The following is a 26,666-nucleotide window of genomic DNA, read 5'->3' on the forward strand; positions in this document are numbered from 1 at the left end:
CTTTTGCTTTCCTCTTATAACTCAGTGTTACCAGTATGTAAACAGGTAGGAGGAGCCAACAGTCAACACAATATTCATATTTTTATCAGCGGAAGATACAAGTTATGGGGGCAGGGTTTTACGGGTGTAGTGGACTTTGCCTCCCTGCAAAAAAATTCCTGTTTTTATAGTTTTCCTCAGTGGTGCTGAATGTTTCTATGGGTTGATATTTGATGGGCATTTCTTTGATAAAAAGCTGTTTGAACGTTTTCTTTTCAAACGCCTGTCATGTACTAACACACACACCAAAGTGTTCCTGCCATACATATGGAAATATCTATTGTTATATAGGACTTTACCAGTCTGATGTAGAAATATGAATAGCTGTCACACATACACATGCACACCTACACACAAACACCCACAAACAGATTGTTTAAAAAATACTAAGTAGCTAAACAGCATATTTAAAATTATTAAGGTAAGTATAATTATATGGGTGTGCGTGTGTGTGTTTTGAGAAAGGTTACCTACCTTTTTTCTCTCTTCTAGAAAAAAAGTAGAGATACAGACTCTAAACCAGAACTGTTTGTCTGTGTTATCATTTGAAACTACCCTTTGAATTAGTTAAAAAGGAGTGCAGTAAGTGTATAAATCAGTATGAGAGCTCTCTTTGTCACCGTCAGCTGAAACATATGACTAATAATTCTTAAGCTTCCTCTGCTTGTTGCATAAAATGTTTATTTTGTATCTGAATCATCTTAATATCACATGAAACAGCAGAAACAACTCAGATTCCACAAGACTAAGCTTTTATTTTGGAAAACAAGTGAAGTCCAGTCCTTTACACTAGTTATGGATATGATCAGTCCTGCAAGTCTTATTTTTCCATAAAAAATTACCCTCTTTGACTACTTGAAAAGGTGGCAAACTTCCCCATATACTCAAACTTGAATGGAAAGCCAGAAAGCAATCTTGTCAGTCTGGATGAGGTATTTGTTTTTAACTGTGGGAGGTGCGAACCAGGCTGTGTTTCGGTTTTCTTTTACAGCTCCACATCAGCAGTATTTAAAGACATAGGAGGAGCCTGCAGTCAGTAGGCTGTTCATACTCATGTCACCTCCTGCAAGCATTAAGTGTGCGTGTCTCCTGCTTGACAGAAAGATCTCTCAGCCTTCAGTGTTAACTTAATTTTTATGAACTCAGGATTGTTCAAGTGTGCATTGTTATATTACAAGAAGCCTTATCTACAGTTCATTACATTAGATAATAGTGTTACATCTTGTGTGTTCAGACGTTTGGCTTTTATCTGTCTAGGATGTATTGCTGTTGTTGGGGAGAAACTGACTGCGCTGATTTTGGATTAACAGCCAAGGATCAATGCTTTCCTCTTTTATATGGTAAAGAAATAATTTATGAGATAAGTTTTCAGAATGGCAATTTAGTTATTGTACTAAGAAATGGAAAAACTATACTATTTGAAGAACAAGAGAGCCTGGCACAACAGAGACATAAAGCAAGTAAGTGAACTTTTAGCTGAATTTATTTTTATAACATGATTCAGTGCCATTATATGTTCATGGCTGCGTAGGAGTTAATAAAATGAATGAGCAAATACTGTTGTGGCTGTTAAGTTTCGTTTCTCTGATTCTCCTCCCTCCAAATTGATATTCATTTGTGGGAGTGGTGTATTTGTCACTGTTGTCTCCCTGAACTGCATTGTGAATTACCATAATCAGGCTTTCTGTATATAACACAACAGCAGCTGAGTGAAATAATCATTAACAGACATTGCAAAAAAAAAAAAAGAAAACTGTGCTTTAAAGGAGAAGGTGGGTTTACTAGCCTCGGGCACTAACATTTTTTATATAGATTTTGACCTGAAAAATGAAACACAGCCTAGTGTTTCTTTACCTGGAAAGGATACAAATAAGATGGGTACAGAAAATAGTGTGCCATCGTTTCAGAATAATGAGTGAAACAATAAGGTAAGGGTATAAGTAAGACCTTCCAGATGCTAGAAATAACAGGTTGAATTGAGCTGTTCACCCCAATGACCCAAGCATAGGATGTCTGTTATGTTATATAAGCAGTAAAGCGAGAGAGACATAATGATGATGGGATAAACAGTTCACTTTAGGGTGTGTGTTTATTCCACAGGTGATGATGGCTTGGTATCAGAAAGGAGTAGTAAGATGGTGAAACATAAATGTTCTCAAATTATCTGTACTCACTGGAGAGGAGGGACACAGCAGAAGGAAAGGAACAAGGAGGTTCTTTCCAGCTTGCCTTCCCCTCCATGACCAGCCTGTCTTTTCTCCTTCGAGGCCAACCTTTTATCTGCATCTTTTCTTGTGGATGGTTTAGGTGTGCCTCTACTCAGTCTACAAAAGTGGTCTTGTAAATCATATTTTATTTTTTCACCTTTCATTTTCCACTTTTGCCCTCTCCTGCTTCATGAGATACTTTCTTTTTTAAAGTTTACTGCCTTTTAGCACTCACAATATAGCAAGTCTATATTTATTTATTTATTTATTTATTTATTTATTTATTTTAAACAAAAAAATACAGAAATGTATGCAGCAACAAAGTAGTTCAGACTAATTACATAGAAAAAAAAATATATATATATATATGTACATTGTACTGAAGAAGCAGACTGCAGTATACAAAATATATACATTAGTTTATGAAGTGGGTCAAACTACAACATGTCTGAGAGAGTAGTAGTGACTTGGAAAAGAGATGGGGGATAGTGTGTTAGGTTATATGTCCTGTCTTGGATGAAGAAGTGCTTTTTGTGTTGCATTCTGAATTTGAGTAGGTGTTGATTTACTTTAGCTTGATGAGAAGAACTTGCCAAACATTAGGTACCTGAGAGGAGAAAGCATGTGCAATGCTGTGGAGTTTGGTTCTAGGGGTAATGATTGTTGGTGTGGCTTGTGAGTAGTGTCTCACGTTGCGTGAGGAGTTTTTTTCGTGAAGTCTACCTGCAAGAGAAGCTACTGTGTGGAGTTGTAGTGGTTTGTTGGCTTGGGATCCTTTCAGTAGGATAGATCTTTACTTTCTAGGTAGCCGTTTGGCTTTTTCTATGGTGATACAGTGATGTTTTTTTACAGTAATACAATGATGCTCACAGAGAGGTGAGTTTTGTAATGATTCTGCAGATGTTAAGAGATTTTCTGAAGTGGGATATCTTCCCAGAGTTGTCATGTCAGTTTTTTGTTTACTATGTACTCTGCCCATCTTAGTGGTCTTATCCTCTCACTGCCTTCCAGCTTATTGCACTTATCTCTAAAAGTTCCTTAGTACTATACACATGTCACTTAATTTGTGCTCTACAGAGCAGGAATGGCTTCATCTTCTTCAACGCAGTAGAACATTTTGATATGTCATCAGTCAACACAAAATGATGAAATGACAAACACCTGAAAAATAACAGATTGTTTTTACCATGGGGAAGCTCCCTACATTCCCAGTGTGAGGGAGTGTGCCCACCCCCTACATACGCATTCACAATTTGAGGGTAACAGAATCTCAGAGAAAGGAAATACCTTATATTTGTTTGCTTTTTGTATTAGGTTGTACATTCACTGTTGAATGCAGTGAAAAGCTATTCTTTGTCACAGAGAACTGTCACAGTGATACCTTGTGTCCATAATGCTCAACAGTGGGACTTTCATAATGCCTACTCCCACTGTATTGTATAACTAAGTGTAGGTGTGATGGTCATTCCCACTTCTTTTTTCTTACTCTTTTTGACATCTACACAACTAATCTGGTCTTTACTGTGTTACAGTCACTGTTTTCCCTGCCTGCCCAAACTGTGGCCTAGTAATAGATTTGTACAGAACAGTAGCTAGGGAGGTTTGCATCTTGGACAGTAACCCTCAAACCATACTCCAGGAGCACAAAAAAAGCTCCTCAGACAAAGTACTTGTTCACACATTTGTATTCTTTTAACCAGCCATAGCTGTGTAAATGAATGAATGGCAATGCTGTTAATGAATAATACCAGCAATCTGCACCCCCCCCCAAGAGCTGCCACCTGGGGCAGCATCTCCCTTCACCCTGCCCTAGTCAAAGTGTTGGTTTTGCATCAGACTGGACTGACAATGTTATCATTATTTGATGTCATTCTGTTGCCCACCTCTTAGGCCATCACAGTGGAACTCGGTCTGACTATGCCACAGAATTCTTCCCATTACTTTTCCATGGATGAAAGAGAGGCTAATGGACATATAAGTACCCAGATATGCACATTCTTATTTATATCTGCATCCATGCTGTCATACCTTCTCATTCATATGGAAAAATTAAGGTGAGGAGTGTGTTTCTCTCATGTTTCTTTTCCTATACTGTGACTTGCCCATACCTCTTTCTACCACCCTCCAGTGATCCATTTTATGTCTGACTCTCTCTCTCTCTCTCTCTCTCGTTCTGTATCTGTAACCCTCTCAATGTATTTAATTTAAATAATTGTTAATGGTCATCTGTCTTCCTCCCTAGCCATGTCTTTCTCAACTCTCTCTCTTGGCCTTCCATGTAGCCCTATCTACATCTTCCTGGGGACCTCATAGACTATTCTTTCCACGTTTCTTGTCTCTTACCCTGGTATGCCCTGTACAAGTCACCTTTTCCCATGGGCAAATTTATATTTATACAAAAGTAATCAAACTGCATTAATAAATTAACCTTTCCCTTTATATTTTAGACCAACTGATTGTCTCTTCCTACAAAATTTCTTCCTTCTCATCTATTCCCTGATAGCCTTCTGTACACCCATGTTTCTCTTCCTTTCCTTTGTTATCCCTATCCTTGCCTACTTTCCTTTGAAACAGATAAAAATGCAGTGTTCTCAGTATTTGGGTGGTGCAGTGGTTAATATTATTGCCCGATAGCAAGAGGTTCTCCGGTTCGATTCTCAGCTGGGGTGCCTTCTGTCTGGAATCTGCGTGTCCTCCTTGCATTCATATGGGTTTCCTCCCACATTCCGAAGACATGTGTCGGAAGCATTTCTCTCCAGGCCTGTGCTGAAAATAGGCTTTGCCCTAGTCAGACTTTCCTGGTCAACAAATGTTAAATAAATAAAAATTATAAGAGGCAAAAGCCACACTTCTTGCTGCATCTATTGCCCTGCCTTTCTTCACTCATTGCCCCTCAAATTCTACCCCTTGTTTACCCATTTTATGAGGTAAATGAACACATCTGCTCTTCTTTCTGGGAAGTTAGACTTTGTCTCTAAGGCTTCCTATAAACAGTGTTGTTTGCATGGGTGTTCTTGAAATTAATCATGTGACCAAGTGAACATTTTGGCTTATCCATCACTACTGGTGTGTGGCTGTCATCCTCCAGCCATCTGAGGTATGGAGTTGGTCCTTCATTCCTATGAATATGGAGGTGGTCATCCATCATTCTAGGGGTTATGGTATGATTATCCATCCTTCTTGGGGACTGGAATTGGTCATTTATTCTGCTTCTGCCTAGAAGATGGTCATGAACTTCAGCCGCTTTCATGAGCATATTGATAGTTGTACATGGCTGATAGTCCTATAGTCTAATGTTTCAGTAAAACTAGTGCATGGTACATTTTAGGCAGGTTTGCACTTTTGCACTTTTGATCTGATCTATATATTTCTGCCAGGTGCCACTTCCAGTATCAACTGTGTGCATCAAAGAACAGACCTAGAAGTTGGCAGGGTAGCTTTTATCAGTTCTGTAGCTGCATGCCAGTCATACCTCTCAACCTCTCAGCATAAGAAATCTGGACAAAACCAGAAATAATGGGAGGGTAAAGCCCCATAAATAGGGACAGGTTTTAGATAGTGCCCTTATAAACTTAGAATGTTGCTAGAATTGCACATTTTGCATTATTGCATGTTTTCTGAAGCATATGTAGTCTGAAACTCGATGTCATTATGTAGAATCATTTAGTGATTTCAGCCCTCAGTGATTTGCCAGAAAAACCATAAATTTTATGAGGAGCAGACGAAAAATAAGAGGCAAAAATTTGGATAGTTGAGAGGTGTGATGCCAGTACATAATGTCCTGTAGAATAATTTCTGTAGGAATTGCTATTCATGGTTTCATATTGTTTGTTGTGTACTGATCTTCAAACATGTGACTTCATCAGATTTAATTTTGACCTCATTTTGTGGTTCATACATACAGTTGCTATTTGTTCCATTGGTGGCTGAATGAACTGCATTTCATTTGGTCACACGGAGATACCTTGGTCCACAAAGGTTTCCAATCAAGACTCCTCGTCTCGATGGTTTTCTTGAAGATTTGAATACATTTTTCTCTTAACCCATAGAGACAGATGTGAAATTGTTTGTGTCATTTTTTTTTTGTGAAAGTCTTAAATTCTTCTGAGGTAAACTGTGTGCCATTATAGCTAGTTGAATAGTAGGCTAACTGCCCCAAAGAGCCATTTTAAGCCTAGCCAATAACCCAAAGTCAGAATCAAACCCTGTACCTTGCGTCTATGGGACGGAGACTTTAACTGTTTAGCTTGGCATCCTGTACAGTGTTTTGCCAAATCTTTAATTGCCTTTATTAGTTCCAGGTTTCCAGCCAAAGATGAAAACTAGGGATTTCACCTTCACAATTCCAATTCATCTCATAGGAATGATATTTAGCATTCTAATACACGTCATGAAATAATTGATTATGAATTATCGTGAGCATAGGTAACTGTTCTTTCCTGATTTGTAATGCAGGGTACAAAGAAAGAATTACCTTCTGTTTGCTAGAATTTAATAGTGATGTTGCAGTTTTAGTAATACTGGATCACTTCTGGTGTATCTCAGAATAAATTCATTTGTTTGCTGGCATATGCTGAATTATTGATATGTATGATGTCTACAGTGAATTAGCAGTGCACAACTGTTCTCTTACATTACAGTCATGACAATGCAACAGTACATGTAGTTTATTTCCTTTAACTTAGTCTTATAGAAGTTAGTGCGCACACACACACACACACACCACACACACACACACACACACACACACACACACACACACACACACACACACACACCACACACATGGAATCTGCAATCAATGCGAATCATTTTCCCTTACAAAATTTGGTTATATTTCTTTACTCCCCAGACCAGGTTAAAGGGCTTTTTTTGCAGTTTAACAGCAAATCAGTTTTATATTTGAAGAATCCCCTTCTACATTTCATTTACAGACAGAAATTGACAAATAAATGATTATTTAATCATTCAGATTGCTCATGCACGTTTCATATTCTGCCAGCTGTAGCATTCATGTGACACGGAAGTATTTTCCTTAATTTCCTTCCTTTTCTCTGTGCATATACTGTACTATCCCATTCCATAACAGCCTGCATACATAGTCCAGTCTCATAACCATTATGTTGTATCCATCTTAGTCTAAATATGCATGACGTGTTAAAATGACAAGAGATCTTAAACTGTATGTTTACTCATTTAAATACAACAACATGAATGCACCCCTTAGGAAGCATGTATGCATAAACACAAGCACAGTAACATTCAGATGCTGCAGGCTGTACAGAGTTCTGTCAGCTTACTAAATCTTAAAACTTAAGTGGGGGGTTAGACATTTGACTGAAGCTGAACTGTATAGTTTTAGTTTAGCTGTTGTGAATGGTGGTTGGTGCAGTGGTACAGTGGTTAATATTGTTGTCTCACAGCAAGAGGTTCTCTGGTTCAATTCTCAGCTGGGGGGCCTTCTGTGCGGAGTCTGTATGTCCTCCCTGCATTTGTGTGGGTTTCCTCTGGGTATTCTAGTTTCCTCTCACATTTCAGAGACGTGCATCTCGAACATTTCTCCCTGATCCTCTGCTGAAAATAGGCTCTGTCCTAGTCAGACTTTCGCAGTCAACAAATGTTAAATAAATAAAGTGGTCAGTATTGGTGCCTCATGGTCGTGTGATTCCTGGTGGAGTGGAGTCTGCTTATGCTTGTTGTGGCTAAGTGGGGTTTGGTGTGTGTGTATGGAGGACAAATTGGTGCCCTATCCAGGGATGGTTCTTTACCTTGTTCCACTGAGTACTGGGAGAGGCTCCTCCTCCTAGTGATCCTGAAGAGGATAAAGTAATTATCAAAATATGAATGAAAGAACACATGAAGATAACAAAAAGTACTATCTGCTCCTAGTATGTGCTAAATGTTCCTGTTTCAGGGACTCCTGAAGGTCTCAGAACTCTTAACAGTAAGTACTGACCTGGTGGGTCTCATGAAGTGAAGTCCCCTTCCAGAGGACCGTGAAGAACCCAGAAAATGGAATTTGATTCCCATCAGCTCTGTGTTCATGTTCACACGAAGCACTTAAAAGATACTTTAAATGGAATACTGGATGTGTGTGTGTGTGTGTGTGGGGGGGGGGGGTACACAAGAAGTCTCAACCAGAAAATGGATTCTGTGAAGCTTAAGGAAATTAAGAGCCAATGTACTTGCCTTCTTTTGCTGCATACATAAAATGGGCTATCTGCATCTGTTATATTTTGACATAAGATCAGAATATCTTAAAATGACTGAATAGTTTAAGAAATCTAAACTTTAAAAGAATCAGCAACAGCAGTAAAACTTAATGCTCATTACTTTGTAGCTGAGAACTTCTTTTCATACACAACCTTGTAGAGTTGGTTAGCTTAAATGAGCTTAAATCTAGGTCCAACTAGGTTAATCTTTTGATGACTAAGATACTGGGCATAGAAGAATAACTGGACCACCACAGCTCAGCCAGCCCTGGTTTGAGTAATGATTCATGTGCCTAAGCAGTTGGCTGGGAGAAGGAGTGAGAGAGGAATACGTGGCTGAGAGCATGTTCAGCCTTCTTGGGAATAGGGCATGAATGGAGCAGAACCCACTTTGCTAATGATGTCTAGTTGTGGCTGGGAGTCGGCTGTCAAGGCACTAGCTCTCAGAAAAGTACAGGTACAAAGTCCATCAAAGTGGTTTAAGAAGGAGCATTGCATACCTCGCAAATGCTTCAGAAAAACTACAGCATAAAAGCTGAACCACCCAGGATGATGGCCCAGAACTACTTTACTCTCACCTCTACTTGCAATAGCAATGAATGAACAAAGTAGAGGAACAAATCTCAGTGGGGCATACTGGATGATTAAGTAAGGAAGAGCATAAAAGATAGTACGAAAATATCCCCGCACTACTTAGAATTCTGTGTATAAAACTGATGTATTTAAGCACAAGCAAATCTCTGGTTCAGTGGCATACCTTTATTTATTATTTATTTGCATTTGTTTACCGGGATGGTCCACTGGGCCAAAAAGTGCCCATTTTCTGTGGAGGCCCAGGGGGAAAAGCTCCATAGTGATTAATACAAACAACAAACAAATGTATCAAAAACAACAAATACAAGAACAAGAGCTGACAATGAAACAGTTTTTTAACAAAAGTAAAATTGAGCAATGAAGCAATACAGTCCTAGATAAGATGATCTACTGATCCTACTAGTACAAGTAATTGTATCAAAGGATTACTAATCAGGAGTTAGGAAGGATTAAGGTGGTAGGTAGGATGGAGGAAGAGGTAGTGGGAAGAAGAAATAGTTAAATTATGGAGTGTGAGGAACTGGTACATGAGCATAGCCACTGTGAGGACAAATGTTGTTTTAAGGATTTTTTGAAGAGAGATATGCTGCTAGTGGTTCTTAGAATTTGTGGGAGAGAGTTCCATAATTTAGCAGTGGAGAAGGAGTGGAGCATACATTTTGAAAACGTCATATGCAATAGACTTTTTTAGCAAAGTGCCATACTCTTTCAAGATTTGACTGTCATTTTTTTGAACAGCAGTCTAGGTAGGCCATCAGGCCATAAGTAAAACTATGACAAGTTCTTGCTCTTTCTCAAAGATATGTTTCCACTGCTAAAGAGACTTAGTCAAATATTGGGGTGCTTTTCATCAGTAGGACATAAAGGTAAGGTGACAACAGGAAAATCTGAAGAATGCCAGTCTTATCACCGCAGACATATATAAGATTTTTTACTGACATCAGGTCGTCATTTAGAAGCAGGTGTAAGTTTCTCATTACCAACTTCAGCAAATATATCAGATGCTTTTGTACAAACATGTTGGGTTTTCTTTTGTCTTTTTTCCAGGTTCATTGAGACTTCTGCTTTAATCAATATGTTTCCACACAGCAGAACTATAACCAACGACCTCAGTGTATGACGCAGGATATGAACAACTCTCAGCCACGACATGAATCTGTTCAGGATTATAACTGTGGTTTCTCCATAATTTTCATCTTTAGCTGCAAAAAGTTTCTACTTTGTATGTTTATTCAATGTCATTTTAAGAAACTACTGTTTTCTTTGGATTTTGCATTTAGACTTGGCAGAATTAAGTTCATTGTGGTCTAACCCTTTAAGAGATAAGAATTCCTTCCTGCAACAGTTAACTTCATTTAACTCTTCAAGCAGCTCACCAAGCTATTCAGGTAATTACTGACTAGATGACTACAAATCCTTTCTCAACTCAAGAATATATATCAACGGTACCTTTGGTCTAGCCGTCACACTCTCCCAACACCTGATGATGAAATCTCAACTTTATCCCCTAGCAGACTATATGACCATCTTTTACATCTCTGTAAAACAAACCTGTACATCACTAAAAACTTCTCTGCAAAATTCTCTATTCTCCATACTATATTCCTTGGAAGAGCAGCTGATAAAATTGACAAATCACTTACTTTCATCTTCAAGCTGTCCCTTACTATAGGAATAGTAGCCCCAAAAGTAAAACATCATTATCCCTCTCGCCAAAACTGTGTCACCCAAAATACTGAATGTTTTTTGATTTATCTTAAGCTAGTGTCTGTTGGCCTCAAGAAAATGGTCTGTTTCTATATCTATAGCTGCATGTCAACATTTTAGAAGGGTTTTGTAAACTTTTTAGAGCAGTTCTGTTACAAGACTGAAATAAAATCCTTTTGAGGACAACTTGCTATTTATGACAAACAGCCATTAAACTAGGATTTTTATGGTTATATTCAAATAAATATTTTCTAGTAAATGTTTCATTTTTCTACAAGACAGTAAGAAGCAAACATTTAATCTTCCTCTGAGTACTAGGCCTCTTAGCCTGTAGTGACAAGAACATCTGATCAAGAACCATAGGAACAGGTCTCTTAATTTCGGCTGTTCTGGCCAAAACAGTTGCCAAGTTTTCTACTGAAGTGATCAAGACGGAATCTGACAGATGAGATGCTGACTTGGGTGTAAGTCATGTAGGATGGACATTTCTAGAGCTAGAGTTAATGCAATGTCCTTTCTTGCTTCATTGTCGTAGGGCTTACCCTGGCAATTTATTTTTTTTTGCCTCCTGTGGCTGGTCTAGTCATACTGAGATCTTGTGTTTAAAAGTTTTTTTTCCTCCTACTGGTGCACCATAGCAGTCACTTCATCTGTGATGTCATCTAGTGTGTCAAATGGTTACACTTAATTATCTTTTATTTGGCAGTAGCCTGCCTACCTGGTTTACATGTTTTCCCAGGTATAGTGTCTTGCACTGAGACTGCTACCTTTGGGTTCCAAACTTTGAAATAATCTGACCACTTACCATTTGCCAGTATTATAATGTTAGGTTACCAGGTCTTGATCTTTTGTAACATTTTTATACATTAGCCATGTGTATTACATCTCACATAGAGATACAGGAACATACCTTATAGAATTATTTTATTAATACATTTCTCTCTCTCTTTTTTTTTTTTATATTTTTCATTAAATTAATTGCATCTGGGGAATAATTGTAGACATAAAATATTAAATATAATTTTGTTTCATAAATACCCTACATTTATCTGACTGACCTGTAGGTGTTACCACTGAGCAAGTATTTAGGCAAATCTTTTTACATATTTTCCATCAAACTCAACTGTGGCTGGGAGTTAATTGTAGACATGGAATATTAAATTCAGTTTTGCTTCATGAATGCCTCGCTCTTCTTTGACTGAACTGTAGATGTTACCAAGGAGAACTTGTAGTTGTTCCTTGTAAAGACTGATTTAGAACTGATATTACATTTTCTGTCATCACTGCCTCCCTACAGATCATTTCTGGACACTGTAACTAGAAACACACTGAGTCTGTTAAAGGCCTTACAACGTCAAACATTCATAGGTTCACTTGCTAAGTTTATGACCAGATAACCTTCAGGGGGCTTGACTTTCATAAGCCCATCTAGATATTTTCTACTACCCATGTATCTATCACATTTGTAAAAACACAATACTTGTTTTTAGTGTGAATTGGAACTTAATCTGTAATGATGAAAAGTATTGAGTAATGTAGGAGTCATTTAAACTGTTTTTTTAGTATTGGGTTCACTGATATTGTGTTGACTTCTCTAATGATGTGTTCTAGTCAAAAGCTTTCAAGTAGAATCTGGTCAGACATTGCCTTGTTGACCCACCAGTGATTTCTCAGTAGTTTTCAAGAACCCTTTTTTTCTGTTAAGGATTTGACGAGATCATGTTTTATAATATGACCCCTTATTTTGGCATCATGATTTATGTCCCTTTTTAAAAACATTATGATGTTGCACTTGTTGTTATTAAAAGAGAACTAGTGAGGTTCATGAACCTAATACACACCTATATGAATGCATTCTGCACACTACATTTAGTCATTTGTCCACGAATTAAAAACTCTTGAGGTGCTTCCATTGTTTTTCATGCAGTCTTCATTTGCAAGTCTTCTTCTCTAAATGGGTTTGACTGTAAGTGAAGCTGCAGTTCATTTTTAAGGCCTTTTATCCAAAATGAAATTAAAGATATTAAGGCCTTATCAAAAATGATGTGATAGACTAGGGAATAGGGAGTCTGAACTTCACCCTAGAACTAAATCATATTACTAGAAGAGAGATTTGGTACTCAAAATCACTGAAACATGGTTTAAAATAGTGGAAAGCACTCTGGCTGTACAGGGCTATTTCGCCTTCCACATGGTTAGACCAGCGACTGTATGGGAGGGGAAAAGGTGGATGTATATCAGTGTACATCCAGAGGAGATTCACATCAAGGCTGGTAAAGCAGCCTGATGCACTAGAGCTTCCTCATCTCTAAATAACCATCAGAAAGGTCCCTACAGTATATTAGCTGTAGAACTCCCTCTGTGATACAAGAAAGCCACAGTGCCTGTCTACAGGAACTAGATCACTCAGTATTAAACCCAATGCCAATTTCATAGATTATATAAACTATCCAACTATAGGCTGGGAAACCTACACCAGCACTAGTGCACAAGCACAGAGATTCACGGACTTTGTCAATGCAAATGCCCTGGAACAGTCAGAGTACCTACTGGAGGAGCAATATCTTGGATCTTGACCTTACTAATACTGAACCATTTTGTACCATATTGGACCATTTTGCACCATTCCTTGTGTGGTCTTCATCACTTTTTAGTTCTGACCATAAAGCAACCTCCTTTGAAATAAAATTGACCCCAGAAACAAGCCGACATGATGGAACCATAATATCAACACACTTTATAACTAATTCCCAAAATGTTAGAGCCCTTGTCACTGAAATAGACAAACCACTCAGGAGCTAAATAAAATCCACCAAAGCTAAGTTTAAAGCTAACATAAGTACCCAAGCCAAAGACAATCAAAAGGCAGTTTTTAGGTATGTTGATAATCTGAAAAGTACAATGCAGCAATGTGCTGAGCTGATTTGTGAACAATGTTACCTACAATGAAGCTGAAGATACAGTGAACTTAATGGTAGATAAATTTAGATCTAACTTTACGTCTCTCTCCCCTCTGTCTGTCTGTCAGTCAAGATATGATTGAAACTGAATCACCTATGGCTATCACACATGACCAAGTTTAAAAGTGCTATCAAAAGCTAAAAATCCTGTATCAATGTGTCCTGACAATATTCCTGGATGCATGTTAAATAGTACAAAACACGATTTAACCACACTCCTAACAGCACAGTTCAGTCTTGGCCTCCATACAGGCTTTGTAACAACTGAATGGAGAACAGCTGCAGTCATTCCCCTGCATAAGGGAGAGCCTTCCACAGACTCAGGCAATTATAGAACCATAAGTCTAACCAGGTTCATATGCAAAGCCATGGAAAGACTCATCATGGAACTAATCAGTCAGGACACAGGGAACGTCCAAACACCAGACCTGTGTCAGTTTGGGTTCATTAAGGCCATGTCATGCTTACTCAGCCTGGTGGATTTTTTGAAAAGGTCACCAAAGCAATGGATGAAGGCAAAATGGTACACACTACAATCTTCAACTGGGCCAAAGCTTTTGGCACAAGTCTCCACAAAGGCATAGTAGAAAAACTAAGTAAACTGGGAATAAACCTTCTTGTCACCCACTGGATTGCCAACTGGCTCACAGATAGGATGCAGGAAATCAAAATAGGGGAAGTTACCTCCACAAAGAGACCAGTCACTGGTGGAGTCCCCCGGGGTTCTGTGTTGGACCCGCTCCTGTTTGGCATCTACTTTTCTGAAGTAAAAGCCAATACCAAAGGGCTCTGGCTGACTGAGTCTGCAGATGCCTGCAAGCTAGGAGCAGTCATTGAATCCACAAATGACTTAGCCATCCTGCAGGAAGGTTCCCCCCTCCAAAAAAAATGGTTTCTAAATCATGGACTGAAACTAAATGCCAGAAAATGCATTATTATATCCTTTGGGAAGTCACCTAACCCAGGGAACTACTACATTGACAATATGCCCCTAAAGGTTGATCCAGTTGTTCAGAATTTGGGAACTTATGTGGACAGTGACGTAACTATATTTGAACATTGTTCTAAGAAACTCCTTTTATAGTGCACAGTTTATAAACAATGATTGTGTCTAGATTTAGGGATATCATTGTCCCCCTTTACTCAACCCTCATTAGGCCAGTCATTGAATATAATGCCCCCTTTGGCGCGTGTATTTGGCCAGACACATACAACAACTGGAATGCCCACAGAAATACCTTACTAAAAGCATATGAGGCCTAAACAACATGTCCTACATGGACAGACTCAAAGCCCTGTCACTATACTCGGTATCCTACAGACTGCTAAGAGGTGACCTGTGTCTGGTATACAAAGCATCCTCTGATCCAATACTGCTGGATTTATTGCACATCAGCAGGTCAAATGGCATCATAAATACTTTGCTAGGGATCTAAACCTCATCTGCAACATCAACAGCATAGTTTGGAAGGATGTGTATATCTTGCAGAGAGTACTGCTGCTCTGGAACAGACACCCATCACATAAAACAAAGTTCATCCCTGTCCATATTCAAGCACAACTTGGATCTGTGAATGGGAAACAGAAAATTTACCCCTGGACTGCCCCTGTATAACTAATAGACAGAGGCAGCTTCTAAATGCTTTATCCCATGCATGGGTCCCTTCAAATTATATATGGTGTGATCCCAGTTATTCCAGTTAGGGGTCATGTATAGTTATCAAACATAAGATGGGTAAGGACAGTCTGTAACCAAATGAGGTAGGTTCATTTGAGCACAGTAAGGAAATTGGCTAGACTTGAAATGGCCTGCAAGGGTAGCTAACTTAGTAATTGCCTATGAACCTATGAAACAAATTGCCACGACAAGCAGTAACTTCAGATTCTTTAAAAAGTTTTAAAGTAAGTGTGGATGCCAGTGTGCTATTATGTTCAATATGTTTGATTCCTCATTGCTTGAACACAAGCTAACCTAGAACACAGCTGAATGTATTTACTCCCAACAATGAAGCACAAGAAACCACATCACCGAAAATATTTGCTGATACAAGTAACTTAATGATTAACTTTTTTTTTGCATATTCAGATCAGAACAAGACATTATAATTTGTTCTGTCCTATGTAAATGTATGTCACTATATGTTCTCCCTTTTCCAAGTCACGCCTCCTGTTTTTCACTTTGTTGTAAAATATTAAGAATCCTTAAAAACAACTTTCAGATATATTTGTTTGAAAGCAATAATGTATGATAACAGAAAATATTTTACTGAGCCCTAGACTTTCCTAAATTTGTTATGATATGATATGCTGTGCTGTTATTTTTTAGTATAGGATTCTAGGTACATCGCATATCTAAATTTTACAAATTAAACCTTGAAGAGTTTTTTATTATTTGATGTAGTAGTCTGTTTCTTAGGACTAGTACTATAAAAGTGGTCTAAGATAATGTCACAAATCTAGTCCTGGGCTGAGAAATCAATGCTATTTCTTCTTTCTTGAAGAACAGCATGTGACAGCATAGGTTAACTGTTTGTTTTAACCTCCTGAAGCATTAATTTTACAGCGCTAAGACAATTGCTTTACTTTCATCCAGGACAGTATCGGGTAACATAATCTTGGGTATAAGGTACAAGTGAACAACCAGTTTTGGAAATTTTTTTGTCAAGTGCATAAGTAATAATAAAAAATAATTCATGAGAGTGCGTGCTTTATAACACCATATTAATTGCTCAAGGCAAATCCTTACAAACATTAGGTTTGACAATATTCTCTGTTAAAGTGTGGTCTCGAAAGTGTGAAATTTAAAAAGATTCAAGCATTTTATTTCCAGCTGATGAGACATCAGGGAATATCATCACAGCAAGATTCACTTCTCTGACATTTTTTGTTTTCCACTTGTAGCATATTTCATTGCAAAAGGAAGATGAATAAAGTGAAGTTTTATTTTTTCCCGCATTTGTCCGTTAGGTCTGCTATGTAAATTTAAGACCTGTAAATTGTGTTCATTTGTGTAATGGGCAGAAATGTCAGAGAAATGAGAGGCTGCCACATTCTCAAGAGCTGAAAAATTATATAAAAAATAAGGATTTATTTAAGTGACAGACTGCAGTCCTCTTAGGTTTTGCTGCTGGTAACATATCTCTCAACCTCTTAGTGCAAAAATCTAGATAAAGCCTGACAAAATGGGGGACAAAGGCTAAAAATAGGGACAGATTTTAAACATTGCTCTTAACCTTAGAAAGTTGCTAGAGTAATAAGTGTTTTTATGTTAGCATACATTTTCTGAAGATTTGAAGTCTGAAACTCAAGTGCATGTCACTATTTAGTGACTTCAGTCCTCAGATCATCCCAGTGATTTGCCAGAAAGTCACAATTTTTATGAAGAACAGACCAGAAATATGAGACAAAAATCTGGACAGTTGAGAGGTATGTAAAATATCCCACAAACTGATGTGTGAGAGAGTTGTGACATAAACACGGAGAAAGTGGGCTGTATTATGACATAAAAGGTAGTGTTTATAAATAACTATCAAGAACTGCAAATTCTACAAGTTTACAAAAGATTGCAGTCTCTGACAAAATGCTGTGACCACACTATTCCAAGGACTATTATAATGAATGAATCATCACGGTACAGAAAGGGTAAGAATTTGTCAGCAAGAATAAAAAAGTAAACAAACTGATTGCAATTACTGTTGACATTCAAAATGTATCATTGTGCAGCATTCCAGGTAGGACACTATTGCATGTAACATTTCTCATTTTTATAAATCTAATTACCTTTGTTCTGTTACATTTTATTTTGCAGAAGTTGTTGCAGTAAAAGGTGAAAGTATTCACACTGCAGTTTCTGGAGAATCACATGTTCTGTTCCTCACAAGGGCAGGAGAGGTCTATGAATTGATGTGTTTTGCAAAAAAGTCAGAAACAGTTTGCCCCAGGTAGGATATCTTCATGTAATCTGAAAAATACTACAGCAAATCTGGCCATAAATGAATGTGTTAAGTTATGTTTGAAGCATTTGACACAATATTGCTTTCACACAACAGGCAAGGACACATAAGAATGACCAAAAATTGAACTACTCAATCCACCAATTCACTCCTTAAATTGTTTCTTGTTAGGCGTACAAAATAACACCAAGTGATTCATTCAAAATCTTCTCAACTTTGGTGACTTAAATCAGAGTTTTTGATTGAAAATGTTCTTTTAGTTATTGAAATGCAGCTGAAAACACTTGTAGATCATGAAGTCTCATTAATGGCTACTTGATATACTGCACTGACAGACTAAGAAGGAGTGAAGTCTCATTAATGGCTACTTGATATACTGCACTGACAGACTACAAAGGAGTGAAGTTAAGAGTTATTGCCCTTGTGGAAAACAATATAACTTCTGCCTGGACACTGTTTATATTCAAGGATTTACCTGGAGGAAGAGAATGCTGGTGTTCTTTAAGGTGGTACCAAAATACATTAACTATGTTGAATGTATAGTCAACCCAAGACAGCCTGGACAGTACACTATTAATGCAAAACCACAATCTGCCTCCTCATCTTAAGAAGAGGGTTGTATGTCCATTTACAATAGTGTTCTTTGTCCTGGCTAGGGCTATTTTAAAATTAAAAGGAGGATTGTGAGAGGTCAACATATTTCTGTGGCTGAGATTAAAACGGCTCAGAGTTAGTTTGACAACACTTGTAGCAAAGACGTTACTGGGAAATCTGTGCATTCTGTTGATGAAGGATTAGAATGGGAAGATGTTTCATATAGACTTGCTCCTGGTTTTATTCCTGATAATACTGTTGCCAAAGGGCAACATAGACAGGGGCATCAAAGGTGGATTACCTGTCTGTGTTGTGTGCAAAACTAGACATTAAGTTTATCACATTCAGTTAAGATCTAGCAGTTCTGCTAGCAAAGTAGGTGAAAACTGATTATGGCTAACTAAGCATTTTTGTTTTACTCTGTTTTTCCATATTGCCTTCACACAACTTTACTATAGCAGCTAACTACACCTTTATCATGACTGTTGCATTTTTTTATTTTCATGAAAATATGTCCATTCTCAAATTATCTCTTCATATTAATTACTATACGAATGAATAGAAATGCATTTTATAGTAAACCTATTAATAGAAAATTAACTACTACCTTTAGTTAAAAAAAAAAAAAATTGACACACACACACACACTGCCAAATTCTTAACATAGCTACTTGTGTCTTATACAGTAGATAGGTAGGGGTGTAGCCACAGATTTACATTTTGTACTCACACCTAATGTTGCTGCCCCCACTACCCACTTGTCATTTTAAAAATGTACTCTGCCCTCAACATGCTACCCCCAGATACATGGGAAGAAGCATGTTTCAACTGTTACAATTACAATTTATTTCCATAAAAAGCTAGTTTTAGAGATGTATTCCTTTTGCACAAGAATTCTTTGTGTACCACTATACTGTGAATATTCATTTTCACAGTTCTAAACATTCTGTGCTTTTTGAGTGTTGACATTTGCAAGAGATGCTCAGGAAAAAAATGTACTCATTTTAGTGCACGGAGTATGCCTAGCTACACCATAGATTTTTACATCTCTTTGAATTCAAGTGGGAGGTAAAATATGCTACAGGCCAACAGCAAGTTCAGTGGACACATGGAAACATGGATTAGTGTGGCAGCCAAACCTCTAAACACTGAAGGCTGCCTTCTTTTCTTAACATTTAGCAGTAAAATAATTAGTTTTATGTTATTATATGCTTTTCTTCCTCCTTTAAACAAACAATATAGTATACCTAAAAATAGAAAGTTTTATCTTATTTTGTAATGCTCCTGCCCTTTGTGTTAAACAGTCTGAATTTTGCTCAAAGGCCACCATTGCAGTTGCTGAAGCTGCACATAGATTATGTACTCTGCATATATTGCCACAGAAATTGGTACACAGATATTCGGTACATGCTAACACACATAGATAGAAATGCCATTAGGTGTTTATGCAGTGCTGTTAATTAATAAAGATTTGACTTTTTTTCTTTTTAAATAAAGCCATTGTATCATAGCAATACCCCATGACAGGGCTCTGGTTAGTTCACACTTTTATGTCATGGTGGAAGTGGGCTCTAATCTGGTCATTCTGGCAGTGCATTCAAGATAAAACAAGGCCTCTGGTATGGATAAAATATGATCTGACTACTTTCTGTCATTTTGCATTGCTTTATTTTAACTCTTTTTAAATATCTGTATCAAGACGAATAAAGGGATCTGTCCTGTAAGATTAAACTATTTTTTAGTCTCACTGCCAAATAGCAAACATATGAATAGAAGTAAACACTTAATAAGTTAGTTAACTTAAGCAAATATTGCTAATGGGTATTGCCTGTAACAATGGCAGTTCCGGGTTTTAGCAGGTAACCTATTAGACATTTGCAGAGGGTATAATGCATCAAATATAAAAAAGCACTTGACTTCCCTTAAGTGGCTGCAAACTGCTCTTTCCTGTGAAATCCTGGTAGAAATCATATCAGTTACAGAGCAATGGTGCTAATATTTAATTATGTGACAGCTGCCATGTTGTTGCAACACCGCATTCTTATGTGTTGATATTCTGAAGTAGATGCCATGGTAAAGGTGGTAGCCATGGGAGCATGTTTGCATCGATTGGTCTGTATCCTGGGAGAATTACCATGACCTGCTTCTGGATTCTCCCTTTGTTAGCAGTAGGATTTTCAGGAAGGAACTTCAGTGCATGATTAATGTTTTCTGTGGCTCTCAGACAACATGGGAGGGTCACTTTTCTGCTGGTTAGCTTCTTACTTGTCTAAGTCTAGGAGAAGGAGGCCTTACAGGTACCTTAAGTGCAAAACCAAGCACTCTTCACTGACTTTCTGTAATGGGCTACTGGATCTCTCTTGGTCTGCACATCTTTTTCCCTTATCCAAAAAAGAGATAGGGCAGCCCCTGGGGATTGGGGAAGAGTGGTCCCCTGGAACTGTGCTCTGTGGGGTTCCTGCTGCTGCATGATGTTTCTCCTCTGCAAGAACCTGTAGGAAGCTACAAAACAGGCCTATCTAGTCTTTGTCAATTATTGAGCAAGGGAGACGTCTCTTTTCAGAGGAAGAGAGCTTTCTCATCCTTCATCTCCCATTCTTGATCTGAGATCCCTCGAGTGTTATGGACATTAGTCATCCCTCCCCTTACTTATCTTTGTGAATCTGGGGGTACCTTTGGATGCTTGGAGTTTTGTCCTTCCCAATTTCTGTATGTGCAGCCACTGGGGATTTTGTTTAGATTGTCACCAATCCTGGAGATGTTTACATCCTCACAGCTATAGGGGTTGAAGAAAAGGAACACATTCTGTGTCACTCCCTTGGGAAGGGTGAGCTTTTACTCTCCTGGCCTTGGGCTCCTGTGGGTTTCTTGCCAGTAGTCTCATTGGGATTCTTCCTTAGTAATTCAGAAGGCTGCATGCATGCCTGTGATACAGGAAAGATCATTTGTATTTCCTTACTGAAGTTATTTCCTTGGGTGAATATCCCTTGCAGACCATCCCTATCCTGGCAACATACTCAGATGTGTACATTTTAGACTGTTTGGATCAGGACTGTTTTGGTGGCGGGGGCTGCCCTCACCAGGGGTACCTTTCATGCTGGCTTGGTTGTGAAATGAAAGGGTAATAGATGGAACCTTGCTCACCATCCCATATGTAGAGCCTATCAGGTACTGAAAATGATGTTCCTACATTTGTCAGAGGTCCACAAACTTAATGGTAGGTCTTCTTTCTGGGATTCTTCCATCAACTCCTCTAAGGGGGGGGGTGCCTTCTATTGCATAGGGATCATCATTGTTGGTCCCCCTATTTCCCCTGAACAGCCCATCACCTTTCGGTTGGTGGTTTTTAGGCCCCCCCACTTGACAAGGTCCATTTTTTTTTTCTCTGAGGAGGGCTTATGTATGACCCTGCTCAAGCCAAGAGCTTCCCTTCCTGAGAGTCCCTGGCTCCAAGGGTTCTTTGCCTCAGTTTGCTGTTAAGTTAGTGGGAGCCTGTGGCTGAACCACCTGAGACTGCCTCGTTCAAGTCCACTCTTCTCAGGATAAACAACCTCAGACAGAGGAGGAACTTAACGTTGAGCCTCCTGGGGGATCATTTGGGTGGTTTCTCTTGTTAAATATTATGTGTGGCCATATGCTCTTAACCAGAATGGAGGGTGGGATTACTGTGACACTCCAATTAAGTACAAGTGCTGATCAAATAAAAAATAAAATCAGTCAAATCTACTTTCAGCAAACCTCAGACATACTTTTTTTTACAGGAGTGCAGGATTACTGTGACACTCCAATTAAGTACAAGTGCTGATCAAATAAAAATAAAATCAGTCAAATCTACTTTCAGCAAACCTCAGACATAATTTTTTTTTACAGTAGTGCAAGAACCCTGCACCACCCACATCCCCTGATGTTAAATATACCTACTCTGAGGTTGCACAAAAGTTGAGCAAAAAGAGAACTCCACTGTTGGTGAAACTTGTTTTGTCCAAATTTCTTCAATTTTTCCACAGTTGTTGAAAGTGCTGTCGATAGACTGACACATTCCCAGTTTAAATTCTACTCTGTATATTTAAGCCAGAGACTTCAGCAACTTTGTACCTTTTAAGAAGTATTAGATGTACTGAAGACAATGCATTGACTGGTGAAATGTAAAAGAGATGTTATATGCGTGTAAAAGGCAAATACATTTAATAAGTGTCTTCAGTAATGATATAGTTGAAGGCAACATAAGCCAGAAGCATCAGGACAGAATATTCTCTGGCTTTTTTTTATTTTTTCTATCATCAAGATAGATGTTAAGTGAAGGGCAAATGCAAATTCAGAGAGCATTTTATATTGAAGGCCATGTAAAGGTTATTCACACATAATGGTATGAAATTTAGAAATCTTTCTAGATGATGTATCAGAATCTAAAAATAGAGCCTTCCAAGATAAATATTAGACAGAAGAGCTGATTATTTTAAAGGGAGGTAAACTAACTCAGCAGTTCTAGAGCAAAATGGAATCACTAGATGTACAGGAAGTTTTAAATGGAAACACCCTTCAGGAATGGTTAACAATAATTTACTCTAAAGCAGGCACCATCATCAAACAAACAAAAATGGTTCAGAAACATACTAAGTAAGTGAATAAGTCAGTTCTATTTTATTCAACCATTTAAGTCCACTGGGCATAGTTGTCCTGTTATGGGAGCAACCTAGGACACACAAAGACACCAAATACTGTACTACTTGAAATGCTAGAACAGTATCTATATTAATGGATGTGTTTTTCCACCAAACTGAATGTGCAATCAAGTTGGACAGGATTTTCAGTACTGTCTCTCTTCTCCTCTTTCAAAACAGTCAAGACTTCATTAAAGAATAAATGATTTTTAAACTGGAGATCTTCAGACTGTTAGATGGACAGCTCTGAGGCTGTGACAGAGGATTTTCTTATTGTTGAGAAATAATTTTTGCTGCTGGGAGGTATTATCAGTTACGCTGCTACTGATATGGGAATTAGCAAGATGAACCATGGTTAACTTGGTCAGAAATGAGTGATTAGAATTATTTTGCCTTGTTTCTTTTCACCTTTATATGAATGTTTTATATCATAGAAGGTAGACAGGGGCATACTAAAGACCCTTGCCATGTAGGTGACACTTTATAGTAGTATAATACATAATATTATATAATATATATTTAAAAACTGATACAAAATGCAGATAATGTTTAATCCCACATGGTTAAATGTAGTTCTGATGTGTGGGACCACTATATTTTCCACCCCATGTAGTTTGAGCCTAGCAAGACTACACTGTCTAGTGCAATTGTGTAGTAAGAAGAATTCATCATGTGAAGGCACTTCCCCTCACAGGGCAACATATAATGAAGCTTGAAGGAGACTCTGTAGGGTAGGGGGTGTTGTTTTGCTGGGTGACAGGGAAGCTTCCCTGCAGGATGAGTGAGATGGCCCACTCACTACCACCTGACTCTTACTGCAGGGCTGATGAACTTATTGGGATTCCTTTCAGGGGAGCACTGGCCATAGGGCTCTCACTTAACCATGGACTGTCCAGCTCCTGCTATCTCAGGATAGAGGCTGACTGAGAGCAGTTAGAGGAACCATCAAAACTGTTCCTGTGGAGGAGCATAAAAAAGCCGATAGTTGTTGATCTACTTCTCTATCCCCTTGATCTAGGATAGTAGAGGATGTTTAAGGATGGACTCTGTTAGTCCCTCAAATCCCATAATTCTTTTCATACCACTAGAGTATTCTCATATGGATACGTATCAGAGGAATCATTATGATAGAGGAGGACATGATTCCTAGTATAATCAGGAATATTCTAGTCAAGTTTTGTTTTTTTCCATACTTAGACTGAAAATGTTTATCATCATTAGAATCTTATCCTGGGAAGTACAGACAATACAGGTCTTTGTATCAAAAAATACTTCTAAAATCCTCTTTATCTGATAAAGACCTAGGTCAGACTTCTAGATACTGTGGGCCATGCCTAGTTGGTTCAAATACAGAAGAACTTGTAAGGCAAAACAGAATTTTCACCAGAGACTCCTCTTGAATCAGGCAGTTATCAAGACAAGGATAAACCTGATCTGCATTCACTCTCAGATATGCAAGTGCTAGAGCTATACATTTTGCAAATACCCTGTGTGAGCAGAAAAAACAAAAGGCAAGTAAGCAAAGCAAAACAATGAGATCTCTGTCCTGAGTCTCAGAAATGTTCTGTGGGGCCTTCAGAATCGAGATGTGAAAGTTCACATCCTTTATATCCAGAGCCACTTTTAAAGCATGTTCCCGCAGATATGAAGAAGTGGAGAGGGTTTTTTGAGTCAACATTTTGAACTTTTTTTTTTAAAAACTTGTTCTGGTTTGATAGGTTTAAGATAGGCTTCAGTGCTTTTCTGTCTTTGAGAACAGTAAATGTCTTGTATAAAATCTTTTTCTTTGTTCTGCCTTTGGAACCAGATATATTGCCTATATATCCGGAAGGTTTAAAAGCACTGACATATTCAAGGGAATCTGATGTTTTGAAGTAAAAGAGACGTGGGCTTAGTGTTGGTTTGCTGCAAAATCTTGTTGTGTTTCTCATAACAGTACCTCTGGATACACTAGTCTGATACTATTAGATGCTACTGGTGTACCTAAGGATAAATAAAACCTATTTGCACTGCCTAAGAATGTCAGGAGCAGATGGGGCTAAGCAGATGACAATGGGGCTAAGACTGACAATGTGCAGATAAATATGTATCTGTCCTGCTGAGAGGAGGCACTGCCCTGTTGCTGTGGCTGATGCTGCCCCTTACCCCTCCATGCTTGTAATTTCTTATGAAATTGCCTCTTATCATGAGCTTGCTTATGTCTGGTTTGTCTCTATTTCATAACCTATGGGTAGTACATTTGTGTGATATTCTACGTTGTTTTATCATTACTACAGAACCTTTTGAGATGGGGGGCTTAAATGAAAAATAGGTGTTGTGGGATGTTTTACATTCTTTTGACCCATCATCAACATCAGTTTGACATCTCATCTGAAGCACAACACACTCATCTCTCAAATGCTGCACTACAATGTTAGTAATTGAACTATCTAGTGTGGGAATAGAACCTACAGCCTTCTGCACCAAAGGCAAGTATGATGCCTTTTAACACCATTGACACTGATATGTTTCTTAACATTTCCTGTTTTCTGAAAGTACCAGATGCAGCAGCTGTAAAACTGGCACTGACACATCTTAGCTGCATTTAACCACGTGGGATTAAACATTATCTGCATTTTGTGTCAGTATTTAAATATTAATAACATATTATTTTATAATATTATTAATTATATTACTTTAAACCTAGCAAATCTGCTGGGCACTGTCTATACTCATACAAGGTTGCTAAGGCTTGGAACTCCTTACCTGTATCCATCAGGTCTATACCCATTCTCTCATCTTTCAAAACCACTCTGAAAGACTTCCTAGCTAAAATCTGGCTCTGGTCTTTCTCAAAACCAGGATAAACTATATCCCTAAATGTGAACACATACATTTTCATTCCTTATACTTCTTTACTCTCTCTTCTTCACTTACTTCCTTACTGCTATCTAATTCTCTTCTCTGACTTACTCTCTAAATATACCATATGCTTATTTTTTCCCTCATTTCATATTGCAGTTCCTATTTGTATTATACTAACTTACCTTTAATTTCTCTACAAACTGTCTAAAATTTCTCTAAATATTTTTTCAATTCTTAACCATTTTGTTTTAATTATGGCTAATTTGTTATAATTATTTAAACTGCAGATGTTTTTGTTTAAGTTTTGCTTTACTTCCCCAGGCTTCTGCTGAAAATGGGCTTCTACCCAGTCGGACTTTCCTGGTATTCAGATATCAAATATCAATACATAAAATAAATAACTGTTATCTTGTAGTGATATCTGCAACTCCTTAGTCAAAGCATCAACCCACAAGTAAATACCAGACTGATACTGTGTTATCAGCCTGGTAATTTAAAGTTCTGCCAACTTGTGTATTTAAAGTATAATCCCTTTTAACCTAAAAGCTTAAGAACTAACATTGAGTAAGACGGCGATTCATGTGTAGGCTGCTATAGGTCCCCAACCATGTCCCAAGACTCTCACTCCATGTTTCTAAGCACCCTGGAAGCTATTAGTGTCCAACCCAACACTCTCATACTAGGTGACTTCAACTACCCTCCATCAACTGGGAAAACTACTCATGCACCAATACACTGGCCCAACGCTTCTTGGAATTCATAAATTCCCATGCCCTGGACCAGCTCATTCTTACCCCCACTAGAGGAAGCAACACCCTGCAAAGGTAACCACCATGAAAAACTTCTCCAAAGCTGACTTTGGGCTCCTAAAAACAGAGGTGGCTAACTTCACGGC

The 26,666-nt window shown here is 38.1% G+C and overlaps 1 protein-coding gene across 3 annotated transcripts in view; it reads left to right on the forward strand.

Moving 5' to 3' along the window:
• The first annotated feature begins 1,091 nt into the window (after positions 1-1,091).
• LOC122793445 (probable E3 ubiquitin-protein ligase HERC4) overlaps positions 1,092-26,666 on the forward strand; it is a 1,684,714-nt gene continuing 1,659,139 nt past the window's right edge. For 2 of the 3 annotated variants that reach the window (XM_044061443.1, XM_044061444.1), the window contains exons 1-2: positions 1,092-1,499; positions 17,528-17,660. In XM_044061443.1, the coding sequence (XP_043917378.1) occupies positions 1,298-1,499; positions 17,528-17,660 (335 nt within the window). In that variant the 5' untranslated portion in view covers positions 1,092-1,297. The remainder of the gene's footprint in view (positions 1,500-17,527; positions 17,661-26,666) is intronic. The other variant, XM_044061446.1, reaches the window with a different exon arrangement.

The sequence above is a fragment of the Protopterus annectens genome, chromosome 2.part0, assembly GCF_019279795.1.
Source record: "Protopterus annectens isolate FY-2018-M chromosome 2.part0, PAN1.0, whole genome shotgun sequence".
Taxonomy (NCBI): domain Eukaryota; kingdom Metazoa; phylum Chordata; order Ceratodontiformes; family Protopteridae; genus Protopterus; species Protopterus annectens.